The 19,929-nt window shown below is 58.5% G+C and overlaps 1 protein-coding gene across 7 annotated transcripts; it reads left to right on the top strand.

Annotated features, from left to right (window-relative positions):
* Positions 1-286: 286 nt before the first annotated feature.
* MEAK7 (MTOR associated protein, eak-7 homolog) lies at positions 287-19,139 on the top strand. Of its 7 annotated transcripts, XM_004753888.3 has the most exons (8): positions 425-699; positions 7,304-7,481; positions 10,045-10,275; positions 10,601-10,745; positions 13,003-13,431; positions 15,899-16,017; positions 16,922-17,101; positions 17,651-19,139. In XM_004753888.3, exons 1-8 carry the CDS (start codon positions 545-547, stop codon positions 17,762-17,764), a joined length of 1,551 nt encoding a protein of 516 aa, XP_004753945.2. In that variant the 5' UTR covers positions 425-544; the 3' UTR covers positions 17,765-19,139. The 7 variants fall into 7 exon arrangements, with proteins under 7 accessions (XP_004753944.2, XP_004753947.2, XP_004753945.2 ...); XM_004753887.3 differs by lacking the exons at positions 16,922-17,101; positions 17,651-19,139 and having other exon boundaries at positions 287-699; positions 14,312-15,919; XM_004753890.3 differs by lacking the exons at positions 16,922-17,101; positions 17,651-19,139 and having other exon boundaries at positions 291-724; positions 14,312-15,919.
* Positions 19,140-19,929: the final 790 nt, after the last annotated feature.

The raw sequence follows: 19,929 nt of genomic DNA, 5'->3' as shown, positions 1-19,929 counted from the left end.
GAGATCACAACCCGAGCTAAAACCCGGGGAGGGACGCTGACCCGACGGAGCCACCCGCGCCCCGAGGGCACGTTAAATGCTGCTGGGAAGGAGCAGTCGGAGAAAGCAGGCCGAGGACCCGGTTACCGGGAGGAGGTTGCGGGGGTGGGCAGGAGCCCGAGCTCCAGGTCGGGGGGCGGCACTTCCCCAGGTGGGAGGGGCTCCAGGCCCAAACGGGGGTGGTGGGGGGGACAGGGCCGGGTGGGGGGTCACCGGAGAGCTGCCCGGGTCCGGATGCGCAGGGGCGTCCCGCAGCGGGGGAACCGCCTCTTCCCTGTCAGCTGCTCCTCTCGACCCCGGCCCGGGCTCGCCCTCCCTCCCCAGCTGCTCCTCGCAGCCCCCGGCCCTGAACTCGCTTCCTCCCCGCTTCCAGCCCGCTTCCAGCTCCTCCCCAGCCCGCTTCCAGCTCCTCCCCAGCCGCTTCCGCAGGCACCCGCCCCGTCCAGGCGCTGCTTCCGGTCCCCTGGCCCCGCCTCCGTCCACGCAGGCCCGCCCCACGAGATGCATGGCCATTGGCCAGCTCCTTTCTAGGCCTCGCCCCCTCAGCTTCCACGTCTGCTATTGGGGCAGACAGCTGCCCGTCAGCGCCGTCGCCTGGCAACGAGGGCGGGCTGCTCCGGGGGAAAAAAACCAAGTGGGCACCCTGACTGGCAGGTTCCGGTGCGTGCTCGGGCGGTGGGCTTCGGTGAGCTGGCTTGGGGGGCGCTGGCCTGGCGGCGCGGGGCTAGCGGCCGATCCCGGGGAGGGGTCGGGGGAGAGGGCGCTGGACACGGGAGAGAACGGTGCCGGGAGTGGGCCGGGACCCTGCCCCTCCGGCTGCCCACTCCTCCGGGCCCCAGCGTGGGAGAGGCGGGGGGGCCCTCGGGGAACAGCTGCGACGGAGGGAGGGTCCCCTCGTGTGTCAGTCGGGGCCCAGAGTCACCCCGCATCTTCTGCCTTTCGTGGGGTCGAGATCGGAGGGTCCCGGGGCTGTGGCCCGCTTTGGGGAGGGGCAGCGAGAGAGGCGGCATATACGCGGGGTAACGGGAGCATCGGCGGGAGGGGACGTGGGGCTTGTACTGGACTGTGGGGGGCCTTGGGGGCGGTTTGCGTGGGCCACCCTTTACTAGCCTTGTCCCGGGAGAGCGGACCTGGTGGCTGGCCTGGCGCAGAGGGGAGGTAAGCAAAAGCCACTCCCAGGCAGATGAGTCAGCCGGGCTCCTGGAGGAAGGGAAGCCAGCCCGGGGCAGGGGCAGGGGCAGGGGCAGGACCGGTCTGGCACCTTCCGGCCAGTGGGGACTCTGCACCCAAGCTGACCTTCTGCAGAAGGACTGCTGCTCTGGGGTGTAAACAGGGCTTGAAGCCCCGATGTCCAGATGAGGTGGCTGGACTCTCCGCAGAAACGGGGCACTGAGGGCCGGGTGACTGCTGTCAGGACAGTGGCCCCTTGGAGACAGCAGTGGGATCTTGGCAGGCCAGAGGGGAGAGCACCCGGAGGACAGGAGCAACTTGGGGAGCCCAGCCGGAACGGCAGCTCCGTTCTGCAGGAAAACTCCTGGCTCTCCCCCAGCACTGAGGGGGTCCCTTGTTGCTGGGCCCATCTGTCTCCATCTCTGGACCCCAAAAAGCGGAATGAAATGCCGTGTGTTAACCTGATTGAATCTCTTCCACCTCACTCCGGGGTTGGCGATTTGCTCATTGTACTGAAAAGGCTTAGTAACGTGGCCATAGTCCTCAAACCAGACGCTGTCAGAACTTGACCTCCGGGCTGCCCATCTTTGCTTCCACCGTAACGGCAGCGTCCAGGGCCCCTCCGCGAGAGGCTGGCCCTTCAGTGCCCACCTTGGAGCTCTGCCCCACTGGCCTGAGTCTTGGAAAACCAGTTTGTCTCCTTCAGCCCTACTAAGGTTCGGGGCCAGGTGGTTTGTTGTGGGGCCTGTTTGCTGGGCAGGATACTTAGCCCCCTGCTTTCTACCCCCCCCCCCCCCCCGCCAGCATCACAAGCAAGCCTTGTTGCCAGGTGGACCCTGGGGGGTAGAATGACCCCCGGTGGAGAGCGTGATGTAAGGCGTCTTCAGTAGCATGGAGGTCCTTCCTCCTGGAAGAACTTGATAGACGTAAGCCCGAGCAAGGCTCCGGCCGGCCTGGGTTGCTGGATGCGCACCTTGCCAGGAGAACGGACTGTCTTACCTAAGGAGGTGCACCTGGGATGGTCCCAGGAGAAATCCGTTGTCAGGGACTGAAAGAAAGTTCAGGAAGTTGTATTTGGGGAGATGTAGGGGTGCATCGAAGGCCTTCATTTCTTCCCTAGAGTTGATTGGAGAGACTTAGGGCAGGATCCCCGTGACCGAGGCTGGGGTGTGTCAAGGGGCGGTCGGGGGGTGTGGGGTGTGGGGTGTGGGGGCACCTGCTTCCGTGGCGGTGCCTTCGTCCCGGTCGGGGGATGTGGGGGCACCTGCTTCCGTGGCTGTGCCTTCGTCCCGCCCCGCAGACACTGGGACCAGTGGTACCAGTGGTACGGGGGCAGCGCCCATCGCAGAGGCTGCTGTCTTCCCACCCTCACTCCGGGTCTGTAGCTCCTGCCTGAGGCAGGCATTTCGTGGTGTCTTTTCCTGGTGGTGCCCTGTACCCACCCCCTGCTGCTGGTCTGCACCTCCCTGTCCTGCACCTCCCTGTCCTGCTTCCTCAGCGGGAGGGCTGGTGGTGCTGGTCTGTTTTCAGACAACACAGGAGGAACCTGTTTAGCAGGTCAGAGAGGGAGGCTGGTGGGCTGGGAGGGGCAGATCAGGGGATCTTGCTCTGTAGCCTCTGGTTCCCCTCCCTGCGCCAGACCTCGCCTCGGTGGGCAGGGTTTGCACCCCAGCCCCTTTGTGCATGTGGTCCCCGCTGCCCAGGTGAGCCCCCTGTAGGAACCTGAAGACCGGCCGCAGCATGTCCCTTGGGACATCTGTGACTCTTGATTCCTGAGTTCTCTCCTCCCTGACTCGGCTGTGCTTGACCATCTCTCTCCACTGAACATCATTCCTGCAGGCTGGCACCTGCCTGGCCCCTCTGTGTCTGCCCGCTCTCTGTGACGGGGCCTGGCTGCGGGGAAACTGAATCACTGATGGAGGGAGTAGATGCAGAAGGGTCTGTGTGCTGGGGGAGGCACCACCTCTGGCCCCATAGTGGCACAGCCCCCGCGTGCACTGTTCCCTCCTCTGGGACATGGAGTGGCATTTAAATGCTGGTGGCCTTTTAGCTCCAGGTGTCCCCCTTAAAGAGGCTGGCATCCCCCTAGTAGGGTGATTCCTGGGTTTTGAGCCGGGCAGGAGCTTTCTCCATATTGGGGGAATTGGGAGGCAAGGTAGTCAGATGGTGTCGCTGGTAAAGAGAGGCCGGAGGTGGCATTGGCTGGACCTCCTGCCCTTGACACTGGCTTTCCCTGGCGGCTTCTGGGTTAGCCAATGGGATTGCACATGTGGAGTCCCTCCATGGCTTGGGCCTGGTAGGGCCATGCGATGCGGGGATGAGGGCATCCAGGAGCCCATCCCTGGGTAGGCGATGGGTCGTGGTGGTTGAGCGAGTGGCACTAAGCCAAGGGGCCCCTGAGTGCGGTGGGGTTGGGAGTGAGTCCCGGTGGGGAAGCGCCTGGGCTCTCTCAGGCCCTGAGCTAGGCTGGCCTCCTGGAATTTGCACAGGATGCGCACCAGGCAGTAGGAGAAAGGGCCGGTGGACCTGACAGGCTGGCCGGGGTCACCACGGCACCTGCATGCCCCAGGGGGCTCAGGTGCTAGGGAGGTGGTTGGAGGACACAGTCTCTTGGGACTTTCAGATTGGAGCAGGCGAGTCAGGCGTGAACCTGGAGGGGTGAGTGAAGAGAGCAAGCAGAGGTGGTGAGGCAGAGCCTGTGCGCCTCTTCAGTTAAAGGCGACCATCCATTCTAGGAAAGTCAGGAACACCTGGCAGTCTTGGAACCCAAAGGCTGTGTAGGGTGGTGGTGTACAGAGGTGGAGAGTGCGGGCCTTCTGAGGCAGATAGGAGACTAGAGTCTGATGCTCCGAGTGGACCACATGCCTCTGTTGGACTCCAGCTCTGATGTGAAGCTGTGCTGATGTCTCAATCCTTCCCATCCCAGGGGGTGGCAAGACCTTCACCCCTTCCAGCCGTTTAGGTACGTCCCGGGCCTTCTCAGGTCCCAAACCTCCTGAAATGAAAAAGTTGATGATTTTTGGCAGGAAGCCCCTATCGGAGAACGAGATAGACTCACCAGGGTGCATTTTTATGCATTTACCATTTTCAGGACTTCCGAATAGCAAGATGAGGGGCGCAGGGACGGTCGTGTGACAAGATTTTTGGCGACTTGATAAATGAATTCAGATTTTGAGAGTGTCTTGAATTTCCCTGGTCCTGGTGGGGAAGTGTCCCTCTGACTACTTCTGCCTGAAGTGGTCGTGATGCATGCCGACCTGTGCTAGAACAAGGCAAAAGCAAGATCACACTGTACAGACCAAGATCAGATCACCCCGCAGGCTCCCTGGGTCGGGGAGGGAATGGCTGACCCTCAACCCCCTGCTGATAAACAGGAACACGAGGGCTCTTCCCAGGGATGGCTGAGCTTCCCCTCTCTTCCTCCTGCATCTGTGGGAAAGTGACGAACGGAACCAGTCCTGAGTCACAGCCGGTCCGGGCTGAGCTCCTCTCGTGTGCCCCAGCCCCACACCCGGCCCCCCGTGCTCTTCCCCAGGTGCCCGCGCTGCCTCGCCCAGCGGCTCAGGAGGCGGCCTGAGCACGCGTGCCCCTGCTGGCCTTCAGCGGGCGGCCATCTGTGTCCTCTTTTGTGTGACTCCTCCGGGGCATGACCTCGGTTCGCTCCGTGCGGACAGCACGGGCTCGCGGTTCCTAGAGCGTCTCCCGTTCACGGCTGCGTCAGTGATGCCAGGAGCTTCTCCCTTTGCTCTGCGCGCTCTGCTACTCCTCCCAGATCAGCGGCGCGTTTACAAACCCGGCGACGGTGGCTCTTCTCCCCTTTGAGTCCTGCACAGTCAGGTGTTTTCTTCGCAGTTGGTGGGGCCGCGCCCCTGGAGGGGACCAGGCACCAGCTGGCACAGTCCCCCTCCTTCTAGAGAAGAGGAGGGCCTTGGGCAGACCGGCCCCTGAGCCCAGGGCTCGAAGTTTTCCTTCTTGGTCCTCACACGGCTGGGAAACTGGAGTGGAAGCACTAGATCAGGTGGCCCGTGAGTGACAGCCCCGAGCTGAGCCGCGTGAGCCCTGCTCTCCAGCCGCCTTTGCAAGTGCTCGGAGGTCCCTGTCCCTGTCCCTGCTTGCATCTTTCTCCGCAGGACAGATGGGTCCCCTGCCAGGACGGCTGGCATCAAAAAAATAGAGAAGTAATAGAAGCATCCGGGAGGAGATGGAGACGTGGGGACCCTCGCGCTTTGCTGCTGGGAACGGAAAATGGAACACCGTTTGGTAGTTCCTCATGAATTAAACATTGGGTCACCATCTGACCCAGTGACTCGGTTCCTAGGTAGGTACCCCCACAGCCTGAAAGCCGGGACTTCGCAGCAGCACTACTGACGATACCCAGTAGGTAGAGCTGGCCCAGCTGTCCAACAGCAGACGAACGGGTACACCCAGCGTGGTCTGGCATCTACCAGTGCTCAAGCCTACGGGACCGAGTGTGGACCCTTGTGCGGTGTGGCTGAGCCCCGAACCCCGGATGCTGCCGGAGAGAGGCCAGACCTGCAAGACCACAGATGGTGTCATTGCATGTATGCAGAATGTCGGGGACAGGGGCGCCCGCAGACACGGCACATTGGTGGCCCTAGGGGCTAGGGGAGGGGTTGGGGAGGAATGGCTCATGGGCACGAGGTGTCCTTTGGGGGGAGCGACAAAAATACCTGGAACCTGGTGGAGGTAGTGGTTGCCCCGCACTGTGCGCCGCGTGCCGGTGAATTGTTCATTTTGAAGTGGTTAGTCTCACATTAAATGAATCTCTCCAGGAGGAGGAGGAAGAAAAATGAGGGCTGTACCCTGTTTGCCCTCAGGGTATTGATCAACCAGATCTTGGGGGGCCTGGGCTGGCCTGCCTTGACCTGGTGGGAGGCTGTTCCCTCCTGGGCTGGGGAAGAAGGTGCTTTTTTCCCCCAGTTTCATTGACGCCGGCTTCCAGGTGAAGTCTAGGGTAGGAGGGACAAGCCGCAGCCCTTGGCCTTTTAAGAGGTTTTTTCCTCTCTGGCTGTGCTTTTCGGTTGGACTCCCAGACCGGATGGTGCTCGACCCCTTTCTGTAATGGGGTCTGTGACGATGAACAAGACCCCCGGGCCTTCGGGTGCTTGTCTCTGTGACTCTCCTTTGAAGGTCAGGGGCACCTTCTCAGCCCTCTGCTTGGACTGCCTAGCCCAGTAGTCACCACGCCCTCTGTCGGAGGGCATGCTGATGCCCACTGCACACAGGAGGACGTGGAAGCGTGGAAGCTTCGAGAGCCTGCCCCAGCCCCTGCAGCTCCTGGGGCCAGAGGCAGGATCCCAGGGAGGAGCTTGTCCAGCCCCATGCTTGCTTCATGGGTGGTATTCTCAAGGTGATTTTATTCAAGTACCTGTGATCACCCAGCTTTACAGACTTTCTTCAAGTTGGGTTTTGTTTTTTCAAGATTTTATTTGAGAGCGAGAGCATGAGCTGAGGGAGAGGCAGAAGCAGATGCCCTGCTGAGCAAGGAGCCCGATGCGGGACTCGATCCTATGACTTGATCCAAAACTGACAGAGACACCCAGGTGCCCCACAAGTTGGTTTTGAAAATAAGAGGAGTTCGAGGAACAAACAGACACTTCTACCTTTTAGGTACATGCGTGTAGGAACCATGTTTCCAAGTAAGTCTAGACTGGTTGCAGGCACGAGTGTGCTTGAGGAGACCGTGGGGGTTGGGGCTGGTTTTCCTGCCTGATTTACATCCACTCCATGACTTAGTTCTAATGAGTTTTATTTTATTTGTTTTTATTTTTTAAAAGTTTGTATTTATGTATTTGTCAGCGCACACAAGCAGGGGAGGGGCAGAGGGAGAAGGAGAAACAGGCTCCCTGCCGAGCAGAGAGACCGAGTCAGGACTGGATCCCAGGACCCTGGGATCACGACTGAGGCGAAGGCAGACGCTTAACCGACTGAGTCAGCCAGCGTCCCCAGCTCTGATGCATTTCGGCCGCTTTTTTGCACCTAAATCTATATTGACTAATTGACCGCGTATACCTACTAACATGTATTCTCTGTGAGCTCTCTAACTTGACCTCTAACTTGCTGTCTTCTGCAGAGAATCGTGCCGAACACGAAGAGGGATGGGGAACAGCAGAAGCCAGGCGGGGCAGAATTTTTGCTCCCAGTTCCTTCCCGAGGAGCAGGCGGAGATCGACAGACTGTTTGACGCTCTGTCGTCGGAGACACACGGCTCAGACACCTCGCCCAGGTCCTTCTCCCTGAAGGCGCTGAAGGCAAGAGCTGTGGGGGCCGCGAGGGTCGGGTCGGGTCTCAGCAGGTGCCCCACGCTGTGGTCCCTGCCCGCCGCGGCTCTCCCCTGCGGTCTGGCCAGTGTTTGGCAACAACGTCAAGTGCGTTCTCCGTAGAAGGCACGTGGTCTGCCTTTTCCGCTTTGCAGACTGCGGGATCTGTGGTTGCTCTGCTCTGCCTCATGAGTGCGGTGTTTGGGGGGAAGCTTTTTTTTTTTTTTTTAAGATTTTATTTATTTGTTAGAAAGAAAGCGAGCATGGCAGGGGAAAGAGCAGAGGGAGAAGCAGACTGCCTGCTGAGCAGGGGGCCTGACGCCAGGCTCAGTCCCAGGACGCTGAGATCATAAGCAAAGGCAGACGGTTACCCAACTGAGCCACCCGGGCGCCCCTTGGGGGACACTTCTAACTTGAGGTCAACCACGGGGCCAGCGCTGCATTCTGGCTCTTAAAGTTTTGTCCCCTGATTTCTCTCCGAGACCAGGTAACTGGCTGCTTTCTCAGGTCTCGTGGGTCTGGTAACCACACTTTCTCTCTCTCTTTTTTTTTTTTTTTGGTAACTACACTTTCAAGTGTGCTTTGCTTTCAGATGTGTTTGTGAATGTTTCATGTCCTAGGATTTTTTTTTTTAAAGATTTTATTTATTTATTTGACAGAGATCACAAGTAGTCAGAGAGGCAGGCAGAGAGAGAGGAGGAAGCAGGCTCCCCGCCGAGCAGAGAGCCTGATACAGGGCTTGATCCCAGGACCCTGAGACCATGACCTGAGCCAAAGGCAGTGGCTTAACCCACTGAGCCACCCAGGCGCCCTGTCCTAGGATTTTTATGGTACGTTTGACAAAATAATCTTCCACATTGAAGGTTTACCTGCCAAGGGGTGAAAACTGCCTGTTTCCCCATCTTTTCATCCTGTCCGTGGGGCTTTTTCTTTTAAGATTTTATTTATCTATTGGAGACAGCACAAACAGGGAGGGGGCTCAGAGGGAGAGAGAGAAGCAGACTTTCTCCTGAGCACGGAGCCCAGTGTGGGCCTCCATCCCAGGACCTGAGCCGAAGGCAGACGCTTGACCAACTGAGCCGCCCAAGTGTCCCCCCATGGGGCTTTGTTAACAGCATGTTTGAGTGCCCAGCCTGAGCGAGACCGCGGCCGAGAGAGCCGCCGGCCCACCTTCCTGGGCGCTGAGGAGGGCTGCGTCGGGAGGGCAGTCCAGTCGCGTCCTCCTCCAGAAGGTGCAGGGTGGGAGCCGGTGGGGGCCTTGGAGGTCCCCCAACATGCTCCCGTTCCAGACAAGGAAACCGCCTGGGGAGGTTATCCGGGTCACAGTTCTGTGGGGGGGGTGTGTGTGCACTCGGGGGTGTACATGGACCTCCGCTAGACCCGGTCTGCTGGGTCATCCATGAAGCCGAAGCAGGCTGGAACCCCAGGCCAGTTAATGGCGTGAGTGCAGGGCTGGGTAGCAGCGGTCCCGTGTGTGTATCGTAGCACACGGGGAAAAGGTGATCAGAAGACCCTGGTGACCGGGGAACGTTTCTTCTGGGGAAGCAGCAGAAGTTGCTTTTTCAAGAGAACCTGGAGACCACGGGCAGAAGTAGGACTCCTCTTGAGATGTGATGTGAGCTCTGGAGCCTGCCTTACGAGCTTGTGGATTTCCGTGTTGTCCCGGACGGCCGACGCAGGGAGCCATCGGAGAGAACCCGGTGTTGAGACCCTGCTCAGAGGAACTCGGGGCTCCTGGGATAGGCGTTGGCTCCGCCTGCCCGTAATCCCTGGAGCACATCGCAGGAAAATGGTGTTTACAGAACATTACTGGCAAGATGTTATTTAAGATTTAGTTTTAAAATGGGGGCGCCTGGGTGGCTCAGTCAGTTGAGCGTCTGACTCTTGCTTTCTGCTCAGGTCATGATCTCGGGGTGATGAGAGCGAGCCCCACGTCAGGCTCCATGATCAGCAGAGAGTTTGCTTGAGATTCTCCCTCTGCCCCTCCCCCATGCTCGCTTCTCGCTTGCGCTCTCTTGGTAAAATAAGTTAAAAAAAGAATTAGATTTAAAATTTAAATAAAACTTAAGTAAAATTATATATTAAACACAAAGACTTTGGGTAAGAGGAGCTGGCTCCCCTATCTAGAGGAGAACAGATCAGTTACGCACACAAGTACGTTCCGTGGGTTAAGAAATTCAGACGTGCATGTGACCGCTGTAGTCTAGAGTGAACGTGGAAGCAGAATGAAGGGAAGGTGGTGGTCAGGGGCAGGAAGGATGTGACCAGTCTTGGGGGGACTGGAAAGTTCGGAGAACGGGATGGGAACAGACTCTGGAGGAGTCTGATGGCCAAGGTGAACCACAAGCCAGGACACATCAGGCATGTGCATTTTGGGGTGATGTGATTCTGTTGGGTGGGGGGGAGAGGATACACATGGGCTTTAGGAAGGTTGAGTGCTAGTGGAAGCATCTGGAAGCGGCAGTGGTCACTCTTGGTGCCTAGTCCTTTTCCTGTGATCCTACCACACCTAGTTCAACCCCGTCCAGCCTTTTCTCCCACTTGTTGCCAACAGAACCATGTTGGGGAAGCTCTTCCCCCGGAGATGGTCACCAGACTCCATGATGGCATGCGGAGGGTCGACCTGACGGGGAAGGCCAAGGGGCCCAGCGACAACGTCTCCCAGGGGCAGTTCACGGTGTCCATGTCCCGCCTATTGAAGGGAAACTCCGAGGAGAAGAGTCTTGTAATCCTGAAGATGATTTCTGCCACAGAAGGTCCTGTGAAAGCAAGAGAAGTCCAGAAGGTAGGTCATGAGGCCATTAGCAGCCATGCCAAGCAGCGTTGGGTGTTCCTCAGGTGGGGACTTGGGACGGTGGTGCAGCTGGTGGAGGCACATGGAGATGTCTCCCTCGGGGACTCTAGACCACATCACTGGTGAGGTCAGGACTTCTGGACAGAGGCCTTGGTGAAATAGAATTAGAACACCTACCCGGTGACATAATCTCTTCCCACGTTGTGGCCCATTGTAGTCGGCATTGAAGAGGTCAAGCGCCCTTCCCTGTGTTGCTAGGATGTAGGCTGTGGGTCACGGCGGAAACGTGACAAATGGTAAAACTGTGGTCTTGCAGTTCACAGAGGATCTGGTTGGCTCTGTGGTGCACGTGCTCAGCTACAGACAGGAGCTGAGAGGCTGGACCCAGAAGAGAGGCCCAGGCCCCCCCGCCAGGGTGCAGGCATTGGCCGCCCAGCTCTTCTCCGAGATGGACGCTCAAGGCAAGTACCATGCACACCCACCCGTGGAGACCTTGACGCGGAGACTGGTGCCACACGGCCTCGGTCACTGTGGCCTTGTAGGGAAGTTTTGAAACACATAAATGTGAGTCGTCCAAGTTTGTTCCAGATTATCTTACCGGTTGGCCATGAAACATACTTTGTGATAAATATAAAAGGACTGAAGTCATACAAAGTGTGATTTTTCGACCACAGTGGATAAGAATTACCAATCAGTAATAAGAGGCATTTGGGAAAGTCACAAACATGCAGAAATTAATATAACGGTTCCTAGTATTCTTCATAATGGTTATTCTGCAGGATCAGTAGTGATGTCCCACTCTGATTTCTGATATTAGTCAGAAGGCTTAGACTTAGGTTTTTTCTTTCTTTCTTTTTTTTTTTTTTTTTCTTTTTTTTTTTAAACTATTTATTTATCAGAGAGAAAGAAAGCATAAGTAGGGGGAGCAGCAGGCAGAGGAAGAAGCAGGCTTCTTGCTGAGCAGGGAGCCTGATGTGGGACCTGATCCCAGGACCCTGGGATCATGACTCAAGCTGAAGACAGACACTCAACTGACTGAGCCACCTAGGCGTCCCAGTTTATTATTTTCTTGATCAGTCTAGTTGAAGGTCTATCAGTTTTTGGTGGATGTTTTCACAGAGCCAGCTTTTTTTTTTTTTTTAAGATTTTATTTATTTATTTGACAGAGATCACAGGCAGAGAGGCAGGCAGAGACAGAGGGGGAAGCAGGCTCCCCGTTGAGCAGAGAGCCTGATGCAGGATTTGATCCCAGGACCTGAGACCATGACCTGAGCAGAAGGCAAAGGCTTAACCCATGAGCCACGCAGGCGCCCCTCCAACTTTTGATAGAGTTGGTTTTTGCTGTCTCACTATATTCTTGTCTTTCTTTTTGGTTGCTTCATGTTTAGTCTGGTCTCCTTTCTCTAGTTTTCTGAGGTTGAAGGTTAGGTTATTGGCTGGAGATCTCTCTTTTTCAATATAGGCATTTACAGCTATACATTTCCCTCTAAGTACTGCTTTAGCTGTGTCCTGTAAGTTTTGGTGTGTTGTGTGTATGTGTTCAACCCTCTCAGCATTTTCTAACTTGTGATTCCTCCTTTGGTCTGTTGGTGACTTAAATGTGTGTTATTCGACTTCTCTCTGTGTTTGTGAATTTCCCAAATCGGCTTCTTTTGTTGATTTATAATTTCTTTTCATTGTGGTTGAAGAACATGCCTTGTATGATTTTAGTCCTTTAAAATTTACTGAAGCGTGCTTCATGCACTCCTGTACGATCTGTTCCGGAGTTCCAGGTGCACTTGAGGAGAATGCGTATCTACTATCATTGAGTGAGAAACCATATGCATTGGAATTTCCTTGGGATTTAAAAAAGCAATGAATCTCTGTGATGTGGTGAATCTCTGCAGAGTAGACTTATTTTTATAAAAACAGTATTTTATTATAAAGCTGGACTTCAAAAGGCGGTTTGAAAATGGTCCTGTTTCAAAATCAAGTGATGAATTTGGAACTTTGACAGGAGAATAACGTACTACATGTAAAATATCAGTGGTCGGCCTTCTGGAATCCCCACTGTATTCCCTCCCTTCTCAGAGGGTAAGCGATAGAAAACAAGATAGGGGGGTCAAGCGTAATTCCTAGTTAATGACACCCATCCTTCCCAGGTAAATTGGCAGTGGGGGTATCTCGTAAGTTACCAGCCCCCGCCCTGACTTGCCTGGAGAGGGTCACAGTTCTAGGGCCTTTCAAAACAGCTGTGTTGGGTGGAAGCCCATCGAAGAATGGCTTTTGGCCTGGCTCTCTTGGGTACACCTGCTGGGGGCTTCAGGACCAGGTGTAGGGGTGAGGCCTGGCTCTCTCCTGGGCCTCTCGTGTGACTTGCAACGGGAAGAAAAGATGGGCTGAGATCAGTGCAGGCACCGAGGCAAGCCATGTGTGAAAGGTCAAATGTTCTAGCAGCCACGTGGAAAGAGTAAAAAGGAGCAGGGCAGTTAGTTCTAGGACGTCCGAAGGACGCTGGAGCATCGGTGATCAATATAAAAAGTGACAGATCTTGAGTTGTTTTCACACGGGATCTTCGGAACCGGGTGTGCGTTTTATACTTAGTGTGACTCTGTTTGGACCAGCCACGTGTCAGGTGCTCAGAAGCCACGCGTGGCTCCCACGTTGGGCTACCCGGGTGTGGGAAGTGGATGTCCGGGGACGCGGTGGCCACACGGCTTGGGTCTGCCCCTCCCCTAGGTGGCGAGAAACTTCCGGGGCCTCAGCAGCTGGACTGTGAGTGTGACCGAGCCATGATCGAGGCCTGGGTGTTCAGGGCCCCCCTCGTGGCCACGTTTCTGAGCGTGGTCATCCACAGAGGCTTCCTCCTCCTGCGCTCCCCCCTCGACCTGGCCGCCCTCATCCCCGAGCGTCACGTTGACCAGGAGAGGGTGTTCGAGAGCATCCTGGACGTCCCGTCGGTCATCTACCTCAACTCCCACCTGCGCCGCGAGCAGCAGCAACGTTGGCGGCTGCTCTTCTCGTCCGAGCTGCACGGACACAGCTTCGCCCAGCTGTGCGGCCGCATCACCCACCGGGGCCCCTGCGTGCTGCTGCTGGAGGACCACGACGGCCAGGTGTTCGGCGGCTTCGCCTCCTGCTCCTGGGAGGTTAAGCCTCAGTTTCAAGGTGAGACGGGGTCCCCCCCGGTGCCCGCGGCAGCTCAGTGCTCCTGGAGCATTGGGTCTCGTGGCTGCTGCCTGGGGACGCCTGAGCCGCCCGAGGGCGTGAGTGTCCGGAGCCTTTTCTTCGGCTCCTCCACGGGCTTCTCTGGACACGATGGGGAGGGCAGGAGCAGGAGATGCTGCTTTACGTGGTCTAGGGATTGTGGCAGCAGAGCGAGGGACACAGGCCAGGCATCCCCACCCTGGGTCTCAGGGGAGGAGGTGACACCATTATTAAACCCCGTGGGTCCAGGCTCCGGGGGAGGCAGGGCTGGGATCACTTCTGCTCGTCCTGTCCGGTGGATGGCTCTTGCCCCGGGCCCTCCCCTAGCCCTGGACAGCCCGTTCCCCACCGGTGCATCTGTTCCGCGGGGTCTGCCTTTCTTCTCTGCCCTGGTTTTCCGGTCTTGGGATTTTTGTTGGCAATTCGAGCTCCCCTTGCGTGGCTTTCAGTGCACTGGGGGAAAGTCTCTGGAGTAAATTCTTCCCCTTCCTTAAAAAAATGTGCCCTGATCAACACTTTCAAGGATCGTTCACCTCCCTGGTCATGGGCTTTTCTCAGACTCCGAGGTGCACCTGCCTTCCCGGGTCTGACGTCCCTGCGTGTGCCTTGACTGGTGGCCTTGGCTGCCCGTGTCCCCAGTGGGTCTCCCCAGTGGCGTATTGGGGGACTTGCCCAGAGGCTCTGAGACCCGATGCAGTCCCGCCCTCACACCCAGGAGCCCGGTTAATACCCTCCCTGTCCAGGTCCCTAGATGTGAGAGACCCATGCCACTCACTCCTTGGGGACAGGGACCGGGAGTCTGGATGGGAGGGTCCCGTGTCCACCCCCCACCTTCTCTTAGGTCAGTCCTGCCAGTGTTGCTCTTCTCCTGATCGGCCCCTGGTTTCCATCTTGCCTCCGGTCCATTTGCCACGGCCCAGCACGTCCGACGTGATGTCTTCTCTTGGGAGCCCTGAATGCTGCCTGCAGGGGCACGTGTTGGATCTGAGCCTCATGACGGCGCGTGTGCCCCGCTGCTCCGTCTCCGCAGACTTCCTGCAGGCTGGGCTCAGGCTCATTCTCAGACTGAGCACATCTGCTCTTGCTGTCCGCCTGATCTGTTTGCATGACCAGCTCCTTGTTGGGACTCAGCCCGAGGTCCCTTCCTCCAGGAAGCCTTCCCAGAGTGGGAGGGTCATGGGTGCCCTGTGTGTCCTCTCGTGCTGTGCACTCTGCACACCTTCCCTCACGAGGCAAGGCTCTGCAGGCCGGGAGGCCGTGTCCTGGTGCAGAGTTGACATGAGGGAGGTCATCGTTGCGGGGCAGGGGCGGGGGCGGAGGGTTGGGAGTCGGGAGCTGAATCCCCGAGATCCTGTTGTTTCCAGGATTTAGTTTTCTCTGAGGTTGCGGACTATTCCAGATCTTTATCCACTGGTTGCTACTGGCTCTTCCCCACTGTGTCAGGGATCCCAAGACCACCCACGTGTCAGGGATTCCCTGGGAGGACCTGTGGGCCTCAGGGTATGGTCACCCTCGTGGCTGTGATTAATTAGAGCGAGAGGGCGTGGAATGAGGTGGGCAGAGGGACAGGCGCCGGCTTCCGGAGCCCTCTCTGGGGCTTCCACGGGATTCCCCAACAGTATTGTCCACCAGCAAGGGCCGTGAGGGGCTCGGTACCCCGCGTTTTCCTGAGGGGCCAGTCACTAGAGTCCCCAAACCCCAGAGTCCCGGGAGGAAAGCAGGTGTCTATGCCAAGCACACTGTTTGCACGGGCGCCCCCTTTAACATTTCTGGGAGTGGGGGACCCTCCCCAAATCCACGCTCCCAGACGCCAGCCCAGGGACCTTTCCGGGGGCCACTGTCTCAGCCCTGCCTCGTCCACGCACTTCTGCACCTCGCCTTCCTCGTCACGGGGTCTGGGGGGGTGAGCGGGGCATCCTCCCTGAGCCCCGTTCAAGGCTTTGGGGAACAACGGGCCGCTGTCTGCGCGGTGGGAGGCTCTCGCCCGCGTCTCCAGCTCCTCTGGGATTAACTCCGGGTCGGCTCTGCTGGTCTTCGTGTTCTCCGGCAGCAGGAGCTCCCCGAGGACAGTGGGAAAACACAGTTGGCAGGTGTTCAGACTGGAGTCCGCGCGGTCCTGGGGCCCGCGGGCGGGCGTCCAGCAGGGGGCGGCCTCGCGCCACAGATGCGGTCCCCTTCAGGGCCTTCCCACCATGTCTGTCCTGGGAGCCGTCCTGACCTTGAGGTGCCGCCGTCCTGACCTTGAGGTGATGGAGCCGCCGGGCCATCCCTTCCTCGCTGGTCACCGTTTCTGCGGTTGGAAGGCCCGCGGCTTTGGGCTCGGCAGCAAGAGGCTGGCTTTCCCCGGGCCCCGGTTCCCCAGAATTGTGCGACCCGGCGCTGCGTGGGATCGTTGACGCGAGCTTGTCCCCACTCTGGTGCCTTCCAGGGGACGACACGTGCTTCCTGTTCTCCGTCTCGCCCCACATGGCCGCGTACACGTCCACGGGTTACAACGACCACTACATGTACCTGAATCACGGGCAGCAGACCATCCCGAACGGACTGGTACGGACTCAGGGAGCCCGGCTGTCCCACCTCCGTGATGTCCTTCCTTCGGGGCGCCAGTCCCGACACGGCCGGGCCGTCGCTTTCCCCGCGAGCCAGGGGAGCCGCGGGCCTGCGCTTGCGGGTGTGGCCCACGGTCACTCCATTCTGCCCGGGCCTCAGTGCCGCGGCGAGTGACCGCTGGGACAGTTCTCGCCCGTGAGGTCGGGCCCTGCTGGGCGTGTCTGTGACTTGTGTGCAGAGGGTGGGTTCAGCCAGTTTCCCTGGGGTCACCTGGTTGGGCCGCGGCCTTTGTGGCTGGAGGTGAGCTGGAGAGGGGCACGCCCAGATTTGTGCTCCTGGAAGCCATCGGGAGCAGTCCCGGGGTGACTCATAAAACTGGGGCTCCCGTCGGGGTGAGCGTACCTCCCGTCTGTTCGTTCCGCAGCCCAGAGGCTCAGCCCTGGGAGGAAGAGGGTGAGGGTGCAGGCCAGGGGCGGAGCTGGGATGGGTGTCCCCACACTCTCTAGCCCAAAGCAGTTCCCGAGTGCCTGCTTGGTTTGGCTGGGAAATGGGCCTCCTGCCAGCACCACAGCCGATTCCTTTACTGTGCTGCGCAACCCAAAGCACCTTCTGGGAAAGCCCAGCTCTGTGCTTGCAGAGTGGAGGCCAGAGAAGGGTGGTCTGGCCTGTCTGGGCGGAAAGGGCCCCCGTGCTCTGCTCTTTCCTGGGCTCACCATGAGGTTCCTGGGGGGGGGCCCTGAGGACCCCAAACACCTCCCAGAAAGGACAGTTGGGTGTCCTCTGGAACAGCACCCAGTAGGTCCTCGGGAATCGCCAGAAGTCAGCCTGAGGGAGAAGCAGCCCGGGAGGTCTGGTGGTTTCCACTGAGGCAGCTGTGCTCCACACCCCACCCCCCCAACAGGGCATGGGAGGACAGCACAACTACTTCGGGCTGTGGGTCGATGTGGATTTCGGGAAAGGACACAGCAAGGCCAAGCCCAAGTGCACCACCTACAACAGCCCTCAGCTGTCGGCCCAGGAAAACTTCAGCTTTGAGAAGATGGAGGTGTGGGCCGTGGGGGATGCCTCAGGGTCGCAGCAGGTAAGCGGGGGCCACTGTTCAGCTCTCTCCAAGCTGCCCCTTTCACTGCTCCGTCTGGAGGTCGTTTATCCTAAACTCGGTCCCAACAGCTGCTGCTGGACACAGAGATGCTCGTGGACGCGCAGCAGGGCCGGGAGTCCCGTCGCAGTCCCTGGGGTTTCATAGAGTGAACCCTCCTGGAGGCGGGGCCCTGCCCAAGGCTAGAAGCTGGGAGGTGTGTGGCGTGTCTACAAGGTGAGGGAGGTCCGGGCTCCCTTCTCGTCCTGTGGTTCTGCAGTGAGCCATCCCCGGGCCCTCTGTGCCCCGTGAGCTCCCAACGATGGCGTCCCGGGGTCAGAGCGCCAGAGCCCCTCGGTGTTTTCAGGAGGTTGACAGTGCTGCCGTGAGCTCAGTGTCAGCAGGACGTCCGGGCTCTGTGCCGGCTCTCGGGGACGTCCGGGCCCCGTGCCGGCTCTCGGGGACGTCCGGGCTCCGTGCCGGCTCTCGGGGACGTCTGGGCTCTGTGCTGGCTCTCAGGGAGACTCTCACATCCCTTCCTTTCCTCCCAAGGCCAAGAGCAACAAGAGCATCCTGGACGTGGACCCCGAGGCCCAGGCCTTGCTGGAGATCACCGGGCGGAGCCGCCACAGCGAAGGGCTCCGGGACATCCCGGAGGCTGAATGAGGAGGTTTCCCCGAGCTCGGGCCTGCCTGGGTGCTGGCGCCTGGACAGAGGGCAGCCTGCGGGGCCCTCCCCATGGCACGCGTTCAACACAGGGCCGCGCTGGCCATGTCCAGCTGGTCTGGGACGCGCTGAATCGGAACCCAGTAAAATTCCTTTGGTGCCGCATGTGGATTGGTGGGTACACTTCGCAGGAACCCTGGGTGTCGGTTGGCAGCTTAAGACTTACAGGCTGTTTCTTGTCCCTGAAATCCGGAGACACGGACGCTTGAGACCTCCGCCCGAGTTCGCGTCTGCTGGGCTCGCATGTTCCGGCCGTGCAGGGCAGGGCTCCGCCTGCCGGGGTCACCTGCCCCCCCTCCCCGGCTCAAGCCACTGCAGTTGAAAACACGTCTTGATGTTCCCTTCCAGCTAGTAGAGGGCGGGCACGTTGGGCTGTGAGTCTCCGTGCCTTTTGGGAGCAGCTTCCTATGACCGGAAATTTGGGTATTTATCAAAAAGCACCAACAGCGAGAAAGCAGATGACCCCACAGGTGCTTGTAATAAGGTCCCCTCTCCCCCGCACCCTCGCAGCTGCTTTTAAATGAGTCTGTGCCACAGTCTACACGGGTTCCAGGCAGTTCCACTGCTAACTTAAATGGGATTTCGGAAGCTCTGAGAGGTCCTCTGGCATGAATTAGTGGTGAGTAACTTGACCCTACTGGCCTGGGTTCCTGACCACTGCCTCCCGGTGGCCCCCAAAGGCGTGACGGGTCCTCTGACAGCAGGGACTCACTTGAAACGGACTTGAGTGATCCTGGCGAGCCACCGAGACCCTGGGTGAGGGTCTGAGGCGGGGCCGGGGAATCGAAGCCCGCTTTGAGAGGTCCCTCCTTCCCGGATGGAGCCGTGGGCTCGGCTCTGAGACCTACACCTGGTTCTTGGGTCTTTCGCTGTCAACTTGAACTTTCTGGAGATGGGATGGATATGGGGCCTTTCATTCTAGAACCTTCCTGCTGAGAAGCCACAGTAAACCAAGCTGTTCGCATCTGGCAGGTGTGGCCTTTTCTCCCAGGGGGCTCCCCAAACTTTGCCCTTAGCAGTGCCCCCCGACTGAGCAGAAGGCCTTGCAAATCAGCTTCTAAAAGAAAAATGTGTGTCCAGACTACGCAGAGTGGCGGCCTGACCTGGACATAGTCGTGATCGATTTTCCTCCTGAAAGGCCAGTTTTTCATAAGCTGCTCAGGTACATTGTGGGGTCTCCCCAGCCGGTGGGGTAGAAACCGGGGAGGGGAGGCTCCTCGGATATCCTGACCATAAAACCAAAGAGTTCGGTCGGTCCTGCTCCTTCCATCGGTTCTGGAATTTCTTTTGATTAAAAAAGCAACTGAATACCTCACTAGTAACACGTCTGTTGGTGTTTGTACCTCGAGCCCCATCGTCTGGCTGTCAGGCTTGGATTTTGTTGGTGGACGCCCTGTGCCTTGGGTCTCTCGTCGTCAGAGGGCAGGTGACAAGCAGGGACCCGTTCACCAGGGGGGCACGCGCACACAGGGCAAGGCAGGGTCCCAGCCCAGGCGCTCGGCCCGCTGGGGGGGTGCGGCCCTGCCAGTGGGCTTGTCTCACTGGGAGGATCTCCGCACACAAACCTGTTGAGGGGTCGCCGCAGCTAGGACCACCGGACCTGGGAAACCCCAGGCCTGGGACACACACGGAGCTGGTTTTACCAGCTTACAGGGTTCTTCCACGCAACAGAAATAAGGATTCGGGACAAGTTTCTCTGTAAGTGAAGCTCAGTCAGGGCCCCAGAAGGTGCTGGAAGGAAGAGGTAAGAGGATGGGGGTCCGTGGTGTCAACATGGCTTCCGTGGCCGGGACCGTGGCTCTGTGGCCGGTCGTGGCTGTCGCACCTCTCCCAGAGTGTGTCTCGATGGGATTTTTGTCGGGACAAGTGAACTTTTAGGAGTTGAATCGTTGAATCAAAAGATGCTTCTTAATTTAGATGCTGACCGACGAGCAAAGCTCTCGAGTTCGGTTTATGTCCTGACGCCCCTCCGTGCCTGTAGGCCGTGGGTCCCGACTCCGTGTTAGGACGGTCTTCGTGGGCCTGGCGTTTTCTGAGTGATCGTGTGGCTTCGGCTGTCAAACGCTGCCTGGGGCCTGCCCTCCACCGGGTTCTCTGGGACGCGG

The sequence above is a fragment of the Mustela putorius genome, unplaced genomic scaffold, assembly GCF_011764305.1.
Source record: "Mustela putorius furo isolate JIRA1106 unplaced genomic scaffold, ASM1176430v1.1 tig00000174_pilon_pilon_pilon, whole genome shotgun sequence".
Taxonomy (NCBI): Eukaryota; Metazoa; Chordata; class Mammalia; order Carnivora; family Mustelidae; genus Mustela; species Mustela putorius.
The sequence above is the reverse complement of the archived record's forward strand: the minus strand, read 5'-3'. Positions and strand labels throughout refer to the sequence as shown.